Consider the following 18969-nt stretch of genomic DNA (forward strand, 5'->3'; position numbering starts at 1 on the left):
TCCTTCACGTGTCCCCCTTCTTACTCACCTCTTTACTCCACAAGCTGCAGCGCCGTACGACACTGGACGGCTCGGGTTTTCTTCGCACTGTTGGTGGTGGTAAAAATCAGCGGCACCACGAAAACCTGGATAGAGCTAATGAAGCCTGCACCGCTTAAGCTTTGGTCAGTTGTGCCTCTTACCTTCCTCACAGGCCGAGGCCATGTTCTCGGCTAAGTTTGAGCCACGCCGGTTCCTGTACCAGCTTGGTGTTCTCGCGCGCCAGCCGACTTCACCGTGAGAGCGGGGCGGGACTCTCGGAAGCGCGCGCGCGGTTCGAAATAGTCGCAGAGTTACGGTACTGCTTGCTACAGGAGCGGGGTAAAGAGGTGAGGTATAAGGGGGTGCCATACGGTTCTATCTGCTCTGTATGGAACTAAAGGTCAAAGCGCAAAACAAAATATTCTTTTTATTGGACTACCGATACTTTACTGCTTTCGGGAGTTAACGCTCCCTCGGGACAGGAAGGGAATGCTAACTCCCGAAATCCAGTCAAGAAAAGTATTAAATTAATCCAGTAAAAGATAGCACCTTATTTTATTATTATTTTTTTGTTTGTTCAACTTTATTTCCGTGCATTCAAGTAGATTAATACAGCAACCACACGGCTGTGCCTGCTCTGTGCATTTATCACTAGCTGCTAGTCTGCAAGCGGCGTCCCTCCTGTTGTTTACAGAGGACCGTGTGTTTGGTCTTCACTTCGTCATCTTTTGGTGACCCTGCCAGTTCGGAGGTCATCAGAGAAGACGGGGAGGGGTGACATCTCTGCTGAGTGGCTCTAGGTACTGCTTGCTGAAGTTACATAATGTTAATACAAGGAAGATGGATGTTTCTCGCATCACTGCGATAAAATAACTTGGAAGTCATGGTTTTGCTGGGGATTTGTTTGATTATACGTTCTACGTTTTTATTTTTTTCAAATAGTGTAAGGTATCTAAATGGGTGTATTCTGGCGGAACAGTATAGTCATTACAAAATGAAATGTACATGAATTGTACATTATTTTCCATTTATTTAATCTCAGGCTTTACTGCTGTTAAACTGGTCCTAATTTAGTTTCCTTTTGCAAACCATCTATAGAACCTTTTAGCTCCTTTTTCATATGACAGCAACTCAAATTTTATCAGGCCGATCCAATAAATGTGCGCAGAAAACGGGCACTCAGTGTTGAGCACCCACTTTCCTAATGCGCACCCAACCACCTCTCTTGGGCGTGCAATCAAATATTTAAATGAGGGGGGTCATGCTAAAAAGGAGGCATTAGGGACAAATGTGCGTCCCTAGCACCTCTTTGGCATCGCGGACACAGGCGAGGTGGCTTTCAAGCGGGTTGGGAAAACGGTCGCTCAATCTAAGAGTGTCTGTTTTTTCCTGCTACCGGCATATATACATACATACAAGATACATGGCCTGGCCCATATATCTGGTGTGTGCATTGGACGTCCAGAAATTTTTTTTCAATGACTTTAAAGCAGTATTTTTTTTTTTTTTTTGTTCTTCCTACTTAGTATTGCTATGATACTATTAGGAAGAATCATTGAAAGTAGGATTTTTCTTTTTTTTTCAATGCACCCTTCAGTGTGGCATAACTTTATGCCAGCTGGTGAAAAATTTGCTGCTTTGCAAGGGAGCATTGGCTGCACGAAAAATTTATTGGATCGTGGAGATTAGCTAATAGCCTCATCTACATGAATTTCCATGTGCTGAGCGCTATTAGCTGTACTGTGATTTGGGCACGCATTTTGGATGTTCTAATCCCCATATTGGATTGGGGGTTAGGGACGCATGTTAAGCTGTGCGCAGCAGCTAGCATATGGTATTGTATTGGCCTATATATATAGGTTGTTGAGCCAAACAATTACATCAGGATTTGCAGAGTATGTTGCTGTGCTATCTCGTTTATATTTGTGGATTGTGCATTGAGTCATTATTGGATAGATGTACTAAATGGTTTTATCCATTTGGTGTGTATGGAAAAGTACTTAAGCCCAGATGCATTATAAGGTAAAGGGTCCCAAAAAGAGGAATACAGGGAAGAATATCTGGTTAAATAGAGAGAGACAAAGTAATCAGGAAAGCAAAAGGTCTGGTGGAAGAAAGGATTGCCAGAGAGGTAAAGAGAGGTGACAATTTTTTCAGATACTTCAGAGAAAGATCTGAAGTGGTACAGTGAAACTGAAAGGTGGAAAGAGATGAAGAAAAGGCAGAAATATTAAATACTTCAGTTCAATGTTTACTAAGGAAGACCCTGGAGAAGGACTGTCGCTGATTAACAAGGCTGTGGATGGGGATGGATTTGATGAAACCCCATTTACAGAAGAGAAGGTATGGGAAGAGCTGGGAAGACTAAGAATGGACAAAGCCATGGGGCCTGATGAGATTCATCCGAGCATACTGAGGGAGCTCAGAGATGTGCTGGGGGGTCCGCTGAGTGACTTGTTCAATAGATCCCTGGAAACGGGAGTGGTGCTGAGTGACTGGGGAAGAGCAGTGGTGGTCCTGCTTCACAAGAGTGGGAGCAGAGAGGAGGCTGGAAATTACAGGCTGGTTAGCCTCACCGTGGTGGTGGAGAAATTAAGGGAGACTCTGCTGAAAGAAAGGATAGTGAACTACCTACAATCTGGTGGGTTGCTCAATCTGTGACAGCACAGATTCACTAGGGGAAGGTCCTGTTGGACGAATCTGATTGAGTTCTTTGATTGAGTGACTAGAGAATTGGATCAGGGAAGAGTGCTCAATGTGATTTACTTGGATTTTAGTAAAGCCTTTGATACGCATAGAAGACTCATGAAGAAAATGAGAAGTTTGGGAGTAAGCGCCAAGGTGGTGGCATGGATTAGAAGTCAGCATGTGATGGTAAATGGAACCTACTCTGAAGAGAGAATGGTGTTGAGTGCCACAGGGATCGGTGTTGGGACTAGTTCTGTTCAACGTCTTTGTGAGTGACTTTGCAGAAAGGATAGAAGGTAAAGTTTGTCTATTTGCGGATGATACTAAGATCTGCAACAGAGTGGACATGCTGGAAGGAGTGGAGAGAATGAGACACAATTTAAGGAAGCTTGAAGAGTGGTCGAGGATATGGCAACTGGGATTTAATGCCAAGAAGTATAGAGTCATACACCTGGGTGTGGTAATCCAAAGGAATTGTATGTGATGGGGGGTGAAGTGCTTCTGTGCACGGAACAGGAGAGAGACTGTGGGGTGATAGTGTCTAGCGATCTAAAGATGACGAAGCAATGTGACAAGGCGATAGCTAAAGCTAGAAGAATGCTGGGCTGCATAGAGAGAGGAATATCTAACAAGAAAAAGGAAGTGATAATCCCCTTGTACAGGTCTTTGATGAGGCCTCACCTGGAGTACTGTGTTCAGTTCTGGAGACAACATCTCAAAAGGGACAGAGACAGGTTGGAGGTGATCCAGAGAAGGGTGACCAAAATGGTGGGAGGTCTCCATCAAATGACTTATGAGGAGAGGTTGAAGGACCTGAATATATATATCTTGGAGGAGCAGAGGAAGTATGATACAGATACTTGAAATGTTTTAATGATGCACGATCAACAACAAACCTTTTACGCTGGAAAGAATCCAATAGAACTAGGGGGTCACGAAATTAAACTCTGGGGAGGACGACTTAGAATCAGTGTCAGGAAATATTTCTTCACGGAGAGGGTGGTGGACACCTGGAATGCCCTGCTGGAGGAGGTGATGAAGACAAAAACGGTGCAAGATTTCAAAAGGGCATGGGATAAACACTGTGGATCTCTAAAGGCGAGGGGAATGATAACTTGCTGATGTGGCGGATATGACCCTTGCTGATGTGGCGGATATGACCCTTAACAAATAAGCCTTCGCATGGGGGTAACTTGCTGGTGTGGCGGATATGACCCTTAACAAATAAGCTTTCATACTGTTGATGCAACTCCATTGCTCGCTGTTTCAACGTCAGGGGGAAAAGAAGAATTGGATTCAGACAACAATCAACAAGGACATTGAACTGTACAGTCTGGGAAAACAAATAAGCATACGGCGGTTACTACCTTTAACCAAAAAGCCTCATACTATGCTTCTGATGCAAATCCAACATTTCTCTCTGCTTCAACAGCAGGGGGAGAAAGAAAATTGGACTCGAACAGTAACCAACAAGAGCCCTAACCTTGGCGGTCTGAGTAACTGATAACTATGGGAGCTTGCTGGGCAGACTGGATGGGCCATTAGGTCCTTTTCTGACATCACATCTGTTTGTTTCTATGTTTAATTTTAAAACCCACACATGGGCATCCATGTGTGCGCGGTTCCCAGCGTGCGGACATGGACGCGTCGATTTTATAACATTTGCGCCTCAACGCATGCGTGTTATAAAATCCACTACCTGCGCTCGTAAGGGGGAGAAATTTTACAAGATGTACACAGTGACACGAGAGGTTCTTTCCTTTGTTCCCTCCCAGTCTGCTGCATTAAAGAAGCGGACTGGGAGGGAACTTCCTAAACCCTGTAGCTAACCTGCCTCCCTTTTCCCCTATATGTCACGTCCCCTAAAACCCCACTAACTTTTTATTTTTATTTTTAACTTACCTGCTCTCTGGAGCAGTAGCATGTTGCACGCATGCCGGTTAGCTGCCAGCATGTGCTGTCCTGGCCCGCCTCTTTTGGCTGAACCTGTTCTGCATGTATGGGCAGGTACTTGCGAGTGTTTTGAAAATCCCTGTGATGCTCTCACGGCTCGGCTGTTTCGATGCGCACTGGGTTTTAAAATTGGGCCTTATGTGTTTCAAGGTCTATTCTGGATGGCCAGTTGTATATTGGAGAGTCATTCCTTTTCTATTTGTGCTGCAAATACCAGAATTTTCCATGGTTTTTGAATATACAGTTACAAAGAAGCAACATGCAAGATTAAAGCAAAGGATGTTCTTTGTTGGAGATTTCACAAGATATTTGTTTGGGACTTTTTGTAAGTTTCAGTTTTCCAAGCTATGTTAGGGTTCAGGTTGTATTGTTGTTGGCTAGACCCAGTAGTCCAGAAAGGCCAGCAGTATGTTGTTTGATTCTCAGATAGTAATTTAGTATAGTGCTTCCCAAACTTTTATCCAATACTGACCCCATTTTTAATATTTTACACATTCCCAGCCCATGACCAAAACAAAATACTAGACTTCCAATCTCCCTGCCCTCACTCATTCAAAGCAGATAAACAGCAGTGGCAATAGCAATGTGTCCTCACAAGCCCCAGTACTCTGCATGGGTTTCCAGTCTAACAGGAAACCCATGGAGGGGGCAGAGCCTGTGAATGCACACAAGTTCACAAGTCCTGAAGAATGGGCTTAAATAGTCCAGTTGCAGGTTGAAATAGAGGTCCTGGGGGGGAATAGAGGGAGCTGTCCTGTTTCTTATGATCCCATTCACAGACTTGGTAACCCTATTTGAGATCAAAACCCACAGTTTGGGAACCACTAACTAAATCTGTTGCCTAAATACAACTTCTATGAAAGCCAAATAATCTATAATAAGAACTTCTTACAGTAGGCATATAGAAATATTGCCATGCTTCATTTTCTCCAGGAATCTGAGCGTATTTAGAAATAAAAGAACCAGACCCTAGGTGTTTGCTTTTCAGCTTCAAGCATTTTTTGTTTAGTTTTAAAATTTGGAAAATAAAAAGCAACAAAATAAATCCAAATATATGCTGTTTCTTTTAAGATGGATACTCCAAAGACTGTTAAACTGTAAAACTATTATTTAGTTTTATATTAAGATGGATGCACATTTGGGTTCCTCAATATTTCCTAAGGCCATGGGTTCGGTGGTGGCATGTAACAAATGAGGATTCAAACAGGAAGGATCATACAACTTTATTTTGTACACAATAATGGTGTGGTAGGCAGAGTCTGCTAACTCATGGTCTTAGGCTGTACTTGTCTCCAAAATGAGAGATGTTTCATTCCCTCTGTGTTCCGTGGCCAGGTTCTTGTGGCCTGGTTTGGCCTCTGTTGGAAACAGGATGCTGGGCTTGATGGACCCTTGGTCTGACCCAGCATGGCAATTTCTTATGTTCTTATGTTCTTACCCTGGGTGGGGATGCTGGCTCAGTTCAGAAAGATAGTTGCTGCTCCATAATCCACCAGTTTACTTGTGTTTGGAATTCAAGTATGGGCAGTGGCAGGCACAGGCAGCTATCACTGACCTTTCCTGGGTACTGTCCCTACTGGTTTTTTCTACTGGCTGGCTTTCTGTCTCTGGGTTTTCCTACCTAGGTGTAAGGATGTCTCCTCTAGAGGATCCCAACCATCCACTATAGAGTTTCAGGATGTCCTGCCTCTAATTTACAATAAAATGGCCTTAATCTGACATTAAATATGAAATAATTGAAGGCTTGATTATTCTCATGTCTTAATTAGATTTTTAGTTTTTAATGATTTTGTTATATTGTATTTAATTGTATTGTATTTTTATTATTGTAAACTGCCTTGGTCAGCTTGCTGTTTGTGCAGTATAAAAGATTTGTGAAAAAATGTTTTAGCAATGTAGCAACTTTATAAATCACACTCACAGATCATGTCTTTCTGTCTCAGCTTTTCATGAGACAGTGTCCTGAAATTCCCTGTCTACCCTAATCCTTCCCCCCCCCAGCAGATCCTCTGCTCCCCCCACCACTGACTGTGTTGTGTATTCTGTTCAGTGCCTTCAGGGAAAGAGCTAGGGGCCTTGCTCTATGCTTGCAGCACAGAATTCAGAGGAGGGGTGGAACAGCACCTGCACGTCAACAGCAGCTGCTGAGTTGGGAAGAGTCAGCACTCCTGTCCAGGTTTACAGCTTCAAACAGAAAAGGTCCACCTTAAAAGGAAGCAGATCTTAAGAATAATAGCTTTCATATTGTACTTTCTTTTCTCATATGCTTTGGTTTATGGATTAGAGTGGGAGGCACTGCTGCTTTACCATAAGTGGTTTCTACTTCTGTTTTTGTTTAGCCTCATTTATTGAAAAGTATTGTATGCCATTTTAAATTATTTAGGGCTATTTATTTAGGTCATAAGTAGTAATGAGAGGAAAAAAAAGACCACTTGTATAGCAGACAGCAATTAAAACTGCAGTTAAATTGCAGAAAAGTAGCTGCAGATATACTTTGTAAGGACAAAATGCACTATCCTTACATTCATGAAAACTGGTAAGCCTATTTGCTACCAACACTTAATGGATTGGTTTCATGGTGATGCACCAAATGAAAATAAAATATTATTTTTATTTGTTTGTATATAGTGTTTTTGCATCTAAAAATGGAGAAAAGCCTTTATGAAGTGTATGAGGATGAAATTCGGACTTTGGAAAAAGAAATCGAAGAGTTAACAGAACAGTATGAAGAAAACCAACAGAATGGGCAGCTAGCCAAGGAGGAAATTGAAAAGGCCATGTATGCATTTTTGTAGTTTTTTCTTAATAGATATTTAAAATAATATTTACTCTTCAACAAATTGTGTACTTTAATTTTTATAACAAAAAACTGTAGATCCAATATGTTTCTTATAATCTCTGAAAATGAACTTGAGGATAAAATGATTTTGTTAATAAAAGTAGACTCTCTTCCATGTCTTCATGATCAACCTGCTTTTCAGGAATGTATGAGAGGATCTGTTCCTCTCAAAACAAGAGTATTGCGTGAAAATAATACTTCCCATTTTATGCTGAATTATAATAGGAAATTACAGGTTTCCATTAAACAGTTTTGACTAATTAATCCAGAGCAATTGAGTTGTGTACATTACCGCAAGCCCCCATTCTAGGGTCTTATATGTTATCAAAATTTAAAATTATTTTTTCATACACTGTGCTTTTACGGTATCTTTTTTTAAGGCACATATTGTGGGAATTCTGTGCCCAAAAGACACCGCCCTACTAAAAGCTACTAGTAGTACTACATTATTTCTGTAGTGCTGCTGGGCATAAACAGCATTGTACAGCTGTAAATATAAAAGAAAGTCCTGTTCTGTGGACTAGTCAAGATTTATTTATTTATTTAAAAGTATTTATATACCGTTTTTCAAAGCAAGGTTTTTTTGTCAAAACGGTTTACAAAGTAAAAATAAAAGATAAAATTAAAATAAAAATGGAATTAAAATAAAAATAAAAATACAAAAACTGGTATATACCTAAAAGGTAACAAAATTCTAATTAATAATGGATACATAGACAGGACAAATAGGTTTCAGGAAATTTATTTATTACAATAAACATGATTTAAATTGACAAGCCAACTCTACTGTTTTTCTCCATGGACACGCAGGATGGTAGTCCTCATACATGGGTGACATCATCCTGTCATGGAAAACTTATGTCAAAGTTTTTAGAGCCTCACTGAGCAAACCCACGCATGCATTATGCCACGTGCCCACGAGGGATCCCTTCAATCTTTCTTTTTCTGCAGAGCGCAATGGTCACGGTCTTTCTGAGTCCTATTTTTTTTTTTTCAACTGTATTGCTCTTCTTTGGAAGAAACGTTTTTGCCTTATTGTTGTGGGATCCTGTAGTTCTTTCCATAGTGTCCTTAGGTACGGTTTTTGATGTTTATCTAAGTTTCTTTTCATGGTTGATTCCCTCTGGGTGGCAGTGCTGTTGGTACCTGTTGGTCATTGACAAATTTGCCAACATCGAGTTCGATTCAGCATCCCAGGTCTCCTATCTGACTCCCTTTGGCAGAAGGAAGTCTCCATTGGAAGACCTTTCCTTTGCAGGATTTGTTAGGTTGATGACGGTGGCCATCCCATTTACTTTACAAATGGAGGAAGGCACCAGGCACAAAATGCTAGACATCCTCCAGTATGTGGAGTCTCCTAAGGAGATTGTAGCAGTCACAGTACAGAGATCCTTCAGGAGTTGCTGTTGAGGATGTAAGAGAACCCCCTCTCAGTGGCTTCCTTCATCAGGAAGGCAGACGTGGTATACCTTGTCCAGAAAGCTCCCAGATTCGACAAGCATCAGCTACAATGCCAGTCTGTGGTGGTCAAATCTGCTCTCAAGAAAGCCAAGAGCTCTGGGACCCATTCCTTGCTGACCCTGGGGAGGGGTCCTGGGGCACTGGACACTCTAGGGAGAAACGTTTTCCAGGGAACTATGCTCATTGCCTGCATGGGCCGGTACATGCGGGAAATTCTGAAGCTGCTGGAGGTGGCTATGCAGCTTAGTCACTGATGACTAGGAGTATGGAGTATGGAAAACATGGAGTTCAGTCAGTCTACGATGTTTTTGAAGTGGCATCAAGAGTTTCTACTAAAGGGATTGGAGCCTGCAGACGCGCCGGACTGTGAACCTCTGCTCTCTGAGGTGCAGGAGTGACTTGCTGATGTGCCATGCATTGGAGAGAATCTCTTCAGTGATCAAGTTAAGGATGTAATGTCACAGATTCATGATCACTGTGCAATGCAACTTTTCGCTGCCACTCCGGATCGAACTTTCTCATCCAGAAGGTACCTGAGATCTGGGCATAGGAAGTCTTTCTTCTGCCCAAGAAGATGCTATCCTCTGCCCTCTTGGTCCCATATGCCACACGCTACATTCAGTCGTTCCAAGCAGCAGAAGGCGCTTAAGCCCTAGATGGCATCCCAGCCAACTCTGGGGACGGGTTTTTGACTGGACTGGAGAAAGCAAGGCCAAGATCCTAGTACCCATGCCGAAGGACCTTCCAGTTGAGGACAAACTGTGGTTCTACACAAACTGGTAGCTTAGTATAACTTTGGACAAGTGAGTTCTTTGCATAGTTTGCAAAGGCACAAATTAAATCTATTCAGTGACCACTAATTATTCCTCTGATCCCATCTTGGGGGCTCGTAGCACCTCAGGAGGTAAGATATTTGGAGTTTTTCTCCCTCTTTATAGCCAGAGTGGTTGACCCTGTTCCACCAGGAAAGAGAGGGTGGAGATTTTACTGATTTCAAAGAAAACTGGGGGACTCTGTCCTATCCTAGACCTAAGTGCCTTGAACAAGTTTCCAAGAAGGAAAAGTTCAAGATGATTTCCCTGGGTACCTTGATCCCTTTTCTGCAATAAGAGAAACGGTTATGCACTCTTGATCTAAAGAATACCAACACTCACATTGAGATATTCCCCAGTTACCGGAAGTATCTCAGATTCGTGATAGATTCGTGATAGGAAACCTGCACCTTCAGTATCAGGTTCTGCAATTTGGGCTTATGTCTTCACAAAATGCTTAACAGTGGTGACAATGCATTTTCGCAGACTGTGGGTGCATGTGTTTCTCTTTCTGGACGATTGGCAGATCAAATACATATCTCAGGCAGGTGCCGACAAGTCAGTGTTTGTGACCATCCAAGTGTTGGTCTCTAGGGTTTGTTATCAACTTCCCTAAGTCTCATCTCAACCCGTCACCTCAATTGGAGTTTTTTGAAGTTCTGCTAGCCACCCTAGCCACCCTTAGATCCCTGGGCCACCCGGCCTCCACCTTCTCCCCTGTACTCCTCTCTCCCTCTACACCCTCAGTTTCCCATTAATTAAGTTATATCCTAGTGAATACCGCCGCCCAATCAATATGGCCGGTTTCCAATACTTCCTTAGTACTACTTAAGTTAACAGTACCTGTACATATTCCTACTGTACATAGTCTCCCTCTATTCTATTTTATCTTTGTTTTATATTTCATCTAGATATGCCTTTTCCCCTCCCGCTCCCCAGCCCCCCTTTCCCACTCCCCCCTATCCTCCCTCCCTCCCTACGACCTTCCTCCCCCCTTTTGTTATTGCTCCATTTTGGTTCATTTTGTATTCTGATTCTTGTTTCTGCTATCAATGTTATTTTGTTATTTTGTTATTTTGTTTTATATTGTTTTATTGTATTTCCCGCCTGAGTTCTTTGTAAACCGGCATGATGTGTTTCACGAATGTCGGTAAATAAAAGTTAAATAAATAAATAAATAAATAGACACAATTCAAGTCAGAGCTTTCCTTCTGCAGCAATGGGCTGTCACCCTAATGGCCATTGTGGCAGAGATCTAAGAGAGTCTGTAGACATCAGCTTGGCACATGACAAGTTTGTTGGGCCACTTGGCTGCAACCGTTCATGTCATTCCCATGGCATGAATGATTATGTTAAGAGCCCAATGGACCCTGAGGTCACAGTAGCTTCAGGCTACTCAGGACCTTCAAGATTGTATCAGAGTCACTTTGTTACTCTGGGATTCTCTGTCCTGGTGGTGGAACAATTCCAATTTGGTGCAGAGGGGTTTCCTTCCAAATTGTTCTAACTACGGATGCATCCAAACTGGGTTGGGAACCTCATATAGATGGGTTTCGCACTCAGGGCTCTTGGTCTGCCTGGGAATGTCAGTACCAGATAAACTTCCTGGAGCTCTGGGTGATCTGGTGTGTTCTATGTCTTTCAGAGACTGACTGTTCAACAAAGTTGTAGTAGTCCAGAAGGAGAACAAAGTGGTAATGTTTTATATCAACAAGCAGGGAGGTAGTGGATCCTACCTCCTGTTGCTCAAGGTGGTTTAGCTGTGGACCTGAACCCTCTCTAAAGGGATGGAGAAAAGGGTGGTGGACAGTCTATCGGTCCTTGAGATCCCACAAATGGACCCTGGACCAGGGGGTAGAGAATCAGGTCTTCCACCTCTGGGGACCAAGGAGGTGGTCCTGTTCGCAGCTCCCTGGAACAGAAATGTCCCTTTCTTCTGTTCCATGTACAGGACACATGGCAAGCTAGCATTGGAATCTTTTGCCCTCCATTGGGGCCAGGGACCTTTGTATGCATAGACCCAAAAAACAAATCGGAAGCCGATCCAGTTGGCTGTATTAGAGTAAAAACAATAGGAATCGGATGATCACACGAAGCCCTTTATTATGTGCCCGACTCTGGCCAAGTTTTGCTCTATCATAGTAGCAGAATGATGGTCAATACGTTCCGCAGGAACTAATATATGTCTATACGTGATTTTGTGACAGTGTGACATGTGACAGCAGCCCGGCAGGCATTTTTTAAATCCTGCCAATTGAATTGCCCCTGAGGCAGCTCTACCTTTGTATGCATATTCACCAGTTCCACTGGTCGCAAAGACTTTGAAGCTCAGAGAGAGACAAGGGGACTTTGATTCTCATAGCCCCCCATTATCAGAGACATATTTTGTTTTTTGCTTTTCCTAGAGTTGTCCATCCAGAAACCAATCAGACTGGGGACTTCTCAAACTCTCATCACTCAGGATCAAGGCAGGTTGCAGCATTCCAACTTCTAAGCCCTATTGCTTACAGCTTGGAAGTTGAGAGTCTGATCCTACAATCCCTTGATCTTTCTGAAGATGTATTTCATGTTCTCTTGGCTTCCAGAAAGCCTTCCATCAGAAAGTCCTGCAGACTGAAACGGAGGAGGTTTGTTGTGTGGTGTGAACAAAGGACCTTAGACCCTCTTCTCCTGCTCATCACTAAAGCTGCTTGACTATCTTCCACATCTCTCCAATGCTGCTCTTAAGATGAACTCACTCAGTCAATTATCCTTCCAATATTTTTCCCCAGACCTTATGCTTATCGAAGTGAACAATTCCAGCACAGATTGGACTGCAAAATAGCCTTAGCCTTCTATCTAGAGTGGACAGAAGCCCATAGAAGGTCCACTCCGCTTTTTGTTTCCTTTGATCAGGGGATCGCTGTTGCCAAACAGACGTTCTCTCATTGGCTAGCAGATTGGATCTCCTATTATGCCCAGGTGGGATTGGATCTTATGGGCCATGTCAAGGTTCTCTCTGTCCGAGCCATGGCAGCATCAGTGTCACACTTGTGATCAGTCCCCATGGAGGAGATCTGCAGCGCTGTGACATGGAGTTCAATCCACATATTCAAATTGCACTACTGTTTAAACAGAGATGGCCGATGTGATAGCAGGTTTGGCCAATCTGTCCTCTGAAACTTGTTTGAGGTGTAGAACCCAACTCTGTTCCTGCCTAAGGTCCATTGTTTTTGTGATTCATATTTTGTTTCTTTTTAAAATAATTTGTACTTCACCCTGAGCTAATTTAGATAAGGTGAAAAAGAAATATACATTGGAAATCAAAAGTCTACAATCCTTTCAACATTTTTCACATTTTGATGTGCCAGTGCATTAGACTTGCATGCATTTAAATTAGGAATTTTTTTCCACAGAAGAATACACCATATACCATGTCTTTCAGAGCTAAAAATGTTTTACTGGGGGAACAAAGTATATACATATCCAAAAAACAAAACTGAAATCTAATTTAGATAAGTTTTCTCCCCACTGCATCAATACTTGTTGGAAGCACCTTTGGCAGCAATTACAGTTGTGAGTCTGTTGATATAGGTCTCTAGCAACTTTGCACACCTCGATTTGTCAATATTAGACCATTCTTTACAAAACTATTCAAGCTCTGTCAAGTTCCTTGAGGAGCACAGATAGAGAGCAATCTTCAAGTCATGAGCAGATTTTCAACTGGATTGAGATTGGAGCTCTGACTGGGCCAGTCCAGGACATTTACTTTTTGTTTCTTAGCCACTCCAGTATAGCTTTAGCTGTGTATTTCAAGTTACTGTCATACCGAAAGGTGGACTTTCATTCCAGTTTCATCTTTCTTGCAAAGGGCAGCAGGTTTTCCTGAAGAACTTTTCTCCCTTTCATTGATCCTTCTATATTAACAAGTGCCCAACTCTCTGTTTATGAGAAACATCCACATAACATGATGTTGCCACCACCATGCTTTACAGTAGGGATGGTATTCTATGTTGTGCTTGCGCCAGACATTAACACTGCAGTCAGGCCAAAAAGTTCTATTTTAGTTTTGTCAGACTATAAAAATTTTTGCCAAATGGCTATAATATCCCCTGAATGTTCCTTTGCCTATTTTAAATGGGATTCAAGGTGGGCTTTCTTGAGTAATGGCTTCCTTCTTGTCATCCTACCATAACAGGCTAGATTTGAGGAGTGCTTGGGATAGTTGTCAAATGCACACTTTAATCAGTCTTGGCCATGGAAGCTTGTAGCTCTCAAAGTTGCTATAGGCTTCTTGGTTACCTCCCTAATCAGTAGTCATCTTGCTTAGTCATCCAATTTTGAGGGGTGACCAGAAATAGGCAGGGCCTTGATGCTACCATACACCTTCCACTAAGTAATCAACTTGACTGCGCTCTAAAGGACATTCAAGGACTTTGCAATTCTTTTATACCCAGCCCCAGATCTGTGCCTTTCTACATACCAAAAAACATGACAAATCACTCAACACTCCGTATACATACTGGCATATAAGAAGTGACAAATCCAGCTCATAAATCTGGCCACTATGTGTCACCATTACATGATGACTTTGCTAGCTCCCCGTACTTGAAGGGAAGGAGCAGAAGACCCAAGCTGAGAATCAAACCTATGTCCCTCCACATGGCAATGCACAATACTGCCATTGAGTGAATAGGCTGGCCCTGTAATAATTTCTAATCAATTTTTGCTAAACTGAACTAAAACAGTAGTCCAACTAATGTCACACTAATAACCATATTCTGAAAAATGAATCAACCTTTTTAAATGGGGATAAGGAGCTAATAATATGTTCAAAATTTATTTACCACTGTGGACCAAGATAATTTTAAAGACAGAGGGTTTCAAAAAGTCCTAATATTGCTTTTAAAATCTCTATGAACAATATCCTCCTATCTTAGTCTAAAGTATCACTAGAGCTGTATGTAGTATTGTGCTAATAAATGTTTATGTGGAATATTTCACATGGTGTTGTTTATTTCAATGTTGTCTTTTAAAGTTGCTTTGAGGCTAGGATGTTACACTGATGGGCAACGGTATTGCTCTTAATCTATCATTTCAACCCATATGGCTAAAAGATTATCTAAGCTTAAAAGTTTACTGTGAGTATATAATGCTAACATTTAACGCTGTGCATCCTTAACATGGGTAAAATTAGTTTTAATAAAACTATTTTTCTGTAATTGAGGGAATTTTTTCTGGGTGCTATGCATCTATCATCTCTCTTTGCTGAAAGGGATCTGAGTGCTTTTGGGGTGGGAACTCAGAAGTCTGTGGAACATGCTAAACTTTCTCAGCATTCAGACAGGTTAATCTACGACCAGTGGGTTATGCACCTCTACCAGCAGTTCCCTGTACATACCCAGATCAGTCCAGACTCCTGGGTTTTGCTGCCCTTCTAGCAGATGGAGACAGAGAAAGTTTTGCTGACATTGCTTCATAACCAGGTGTGCCATCTGCAGTCCCTCAATATTTCTCTGTCTCCAGCAGATGCTAGAGGTGCAAAACTTGCAGTCTGGAAATTAGGTTTAAAAAAAAAAAGAAAAAAAGAATATATAGGTAAGAAAAGATTGTTTGAAGATTTCCTCCCAGGAGGTTGGTAGGTCCTGGTGAGACCATCCTTCTTGGTTATGAAGTGGACGAGCAGGGGGTTGGGGACCCTTAAATAGCTTGGTCCTTTCACCACCAGGAGTAAACATTTGATGGGGCTGTGCCCTCTCCTCCAGGAGGACTTGCGGAGCATGCTGCCACTCTTCACCTTAAAGGGAAGTGGCCTTTGTCTGTTCCTTAAAGTTTTAAAGTAAAAAAAAAAAAAAAGTTTTTCTTTTTACTGCCGGTCAGCTTGGGGATAAGGGATCGGAGGGGAAGCCCGGCAGAGGCTCGGCTGCAGCGGCTCTTGCAGTGGTGTTTAGGATCCTCTGGTGGCTGACTGCACATGCGGTCCGGGCAGGCTGAAAGCATGCTGTGTGGCAATAAGTGCACCGCGTGCGGCGATGCACATGCACAGCTGTCCTTTGTCGGCTTTTGTTCCTGCTGCCTCTCTGGGGTAGATGGCAGCTCAGGATTGACTACTGCGGCATCAGGAAAGCAGCGAGGGCCTGGGGGGCTCACGGGTACATGAGGTGAAGCAGCGGGCCCCTTCTCGATTAGCACAGGAATGGTGGCTATTTTGTCTTCACTTGCAGCTGCTGTAGAAGCTGAGGGGTGGGGTGGGGGGTGGGGAGAGGGATCTCCCTTCACCATGGTCCCCGGCTGCTTGGAACCCTGTACAGGGCCGGGGAGTCCCGGGGGCACAGTCAGGTGTGGATGAGGTCCTCGAGGGGGAGGATTCTGATGATTCTATAGCCTTCTCATCAGATTTTGTCCTTTTGATGCACAAAGCTTATCTGGCCAGGAAAGCCATGGAGCGGCGTGTTTCCAAGCAGGAGAGGTTGGTGAGCCTGCGGCCCAGGAAGAATTCCAGGGTTTTTCAGGTTAGCAGTGTGACATAGGTTTGGTGAGTCCTTGGTATGTGCATGCAACTGAACGCTGTGGACGAGGTCGCTGAGAATTTGGGGAATGGGGATCCGCCAGAAGAGGACCTGAGGTGGATCCTTCTCCAGAAGGGCAGGATCTGGATGAGGGGCTGGGACAAGACCCAGCTGTTGAGGGTGATGATCCGAAGGTGGTTCTACTTTTCCACAGGGAAGACCTGTGGACCCTGATCACCATGTCCTTAAAGAGCTAGGGATAAAGGTTCCGCAAGAGGAATCTAATCAGGAGAGGTGGATCCGGTCACGGATGGTTGAGGTCCTGCAAAGGCTTTTCTCTTCCATAAGTCAGTTAAAAAGTTAGTGGTCAGGGAGTGGGATAAGCCAGAGACTAGTTTTGAAGGTTGGTAGAGCAACGCTTGAGCTGTTGAGGCTTCCAAAGGTGGATGCCTCAGTGTCTGCAGTCACTAAGAAGACAACCATTCCGGTGGCCGGTTCTACAGCACTGAAGGATATGCAGGACAGGAAGCTGGAAGGCCATTTCAAAAAGATTTTTGAGGTGTCTGCCCTAGGCATATGTGCTGCAGTGTGCAGCAGCTTTATGCTTCGGGCTGGTCTGCGTTGGGTACAGCAGTTACAGGCGGAAAAAGCAATGACCTCATCAGAGAAGAAGCAGACGGAGCAGCTAGAGGCTGTGGTAGCCTATGGAGCCAATGTGTTATATGACTTCTTTAGAACTTCTTCCAGAATGATGATGTCAGTTCTTGGCCAGACGACTTCTTTGGTTTTGGAACTGGTCGGTGGACTTTTGGTCCAAGTCTCAGTTAGGAGCGTTGCCTTTTAAAGGAAAACTGCACTTTGGGAGGACTTGGAGGAGCTGATGAAACATCTGGGAGAGAATAAAGGTCATAGATTGTCTGAGTATAAGCCAAAAGGAAGAAAAAAATCTTTTCCTACATGTTTTTGCTTTAGGGGCAATGGTGTTTTTGGCAGAATAGGGCTTCAGGAGAGCCTAGAGGCAAAACACTGGAAGATAGTCCTGGAGCCAGTCCTTTCGAAGTCGAAAGCCGAACAGAGATGGTTCCAGCCAGGATGCTGGTGGAGCCAAGTCTGCCCAATGAAATGAGGCTGGTCCACTCCTTGGTTCTGGTTATAAGGGGTAGGTTGACTTTTTTTTTTTTTTACAAGGAGAGGGCCAAGATCATGTCAGACCAGTTGGTCTTAAGTGTGAAAAGACAAGGTTATGCTTTAGAATTTGCTCGTCCAATAAAGGGTTTGTTCATGGTCTCTCCTTGCACTTCCATGACCAAAAGACGAATGATAAGGAAGCCATCGGCTGCTTACAGGTGCTAGGGGTAATTGTTCCTGTCCCCCAAGATGAGCGAGGGATGGGAAGGTATTCCTTATTTCGTGGTTCTAAAAAAGGAGGGGGACCTTCCACCCAATTTTGGACTTAAAGAAAGTAAATGTGGCTCTCAAAGTTCCTCGATTTTGGATGGAAACCCTGCGCTCGGTCATTGCAGCGATGCAAAAAGGAGGATTCTTGGCTTCCCTGGATTTGACCGAGGTGTGTGTGTGTGTGTGTATGTGTGTATATATATATATATATATACACACACACACACACACACATATATATATATATATATATGCATATACACACATTCACACACTGTTGATCGCTCGTACTACGAATGCCCAAAATCTAGATGTTCAACTATGCGGTCCAGACGGATGCTCAACCTGGATGCACAGGCGTGAACAGACGTCAAGCACTGCTTTGTGGATGACTTGCGCAAAAGAAAGTCCATGATTGCTGCCACGTCCTACCACGCAGCATCCCAGCAAAGCCTGTGAGCGGGGCCTAGCCCACAGAGCCACTCAATCCACCAAAACTCAAAACTACCGCAACTCCCAAAAAGCCCCATGGAGACTGGAACGCACTGGAACACAATATATATCCTATTCTTGGGTGTCTTGAGTTTGGGCATCCGTTTCTTGGGTGTCCTGTTCAGGCTTGCCAGGTTTGGACACACCATTGGATGCACGTTTGTAAAATGCCTATTTTTTGAGCGTGCTGCTTCTGGATGTCCTTATCCATGGTGCCTTTAACAAAGAAGCGTAAGCGCCTTGTGATTTGCACTGTTTGCCATATTTGGGGGTCTGTTATGAGTTAGACTGCGGAGTTAGCAATCTGTTATGGATCTGCTCCCCCAGAGGGATGGAGCTAGCAATCTGATATCGATTAGCTCCTCCTGAGGGGAGGCGTTAGTAATCTGTTATAAATCTCCGAACGGAGTTAGCAAACTGTTGTATATCTGCTAAGGAGTTAGCAAACTTGTGGATCTGCTCCCCCAGAGGAGTTAGCAACCTGATGTAGTTCTGTTCCTCCAGAGAGGAGGAGTAGCAGTCTGTAATGGAATCTGCTCCCCCCAAGGAGTAGTCAGCAGTCCGATGTACTCCGTAGATGGAGTTAGTAATCTGTTGTAGGTTGACTCCCCACAGAGTGGCAATCTGTTATGATACTGCTCTAGTAGTGTAAGGAACGAACACTTAATGTAAATTGGTGAATCCTTGGGCTGATGGCAGATGACAGCGCCCCCAGGAGGATATCCTGAGAGGGACCACCGGCTAGGCTGGAGTATGGAGACAAACACAGATAGTTCTTTATTAGACAGGAAGTAGAACCACCAGAGATGGCAGTAGT

The 18969-nt window shown here is 43.5% G+C and overlaps 2 protein-coding genes across 5 annotated transcripts in view; one reads left to right on the forward strand and one right to left on the reverse strand.

Annotated features, from left to right (window-relative positions):
- Positions 1-327, reverse strand: part of NOL8 (nucleolar protein 8) — a 107445-nt gene extending 107118 nt beyond the window's left edge. For 3 of the 4 annotated variants that reach the window (XM_029599373.1, XM_029599371.1, XM_029599370.1), the window contains exon 1: positions 29-211. The gene's annotated coding sequence lies outside the window, so the exon portion shown is untranslated. Of the gene's footprint in view, positions 1-28 lie in introns of all 4 variants that reach the window. The other variant, XM_029599372.1, reaches the window with a different exon arrangement.
- CENPP (centromere protein P) overlaps positions 243-18969 on the forward strand; it is a 685914-nt gene continuing 667187 nt past the window's right edge. Inside the window, exons 1-2 of the mRNA XM_029599391.1 lie at positions 243-368; positions 7291-7441. Coding sequence (XP_029455251.1) covers positions 7308-7441 — 134 coding nt within the window. The 5' untranslated portion in view covers positions 243-368; positions 7291-7307. The remainder of the gene's footprint in view (positions 369-7290; positions 7442-18969) is intronic.

The sequence above is a fragment of the Rhinatrema bivittatum genome, chromosome 4 (assembly GCF_901001135.1).
Source record: "Rhinatrema bivittatum chromosome 4, aRhiBiv1.1, whole genome shotgun sequence".
NCBI lineage: Eukaryota > Metazoa > Chordata > Amphibia > Gymnophiona > Rhinatrematidae > Rhinatrema > Rhinatrema bivittatum.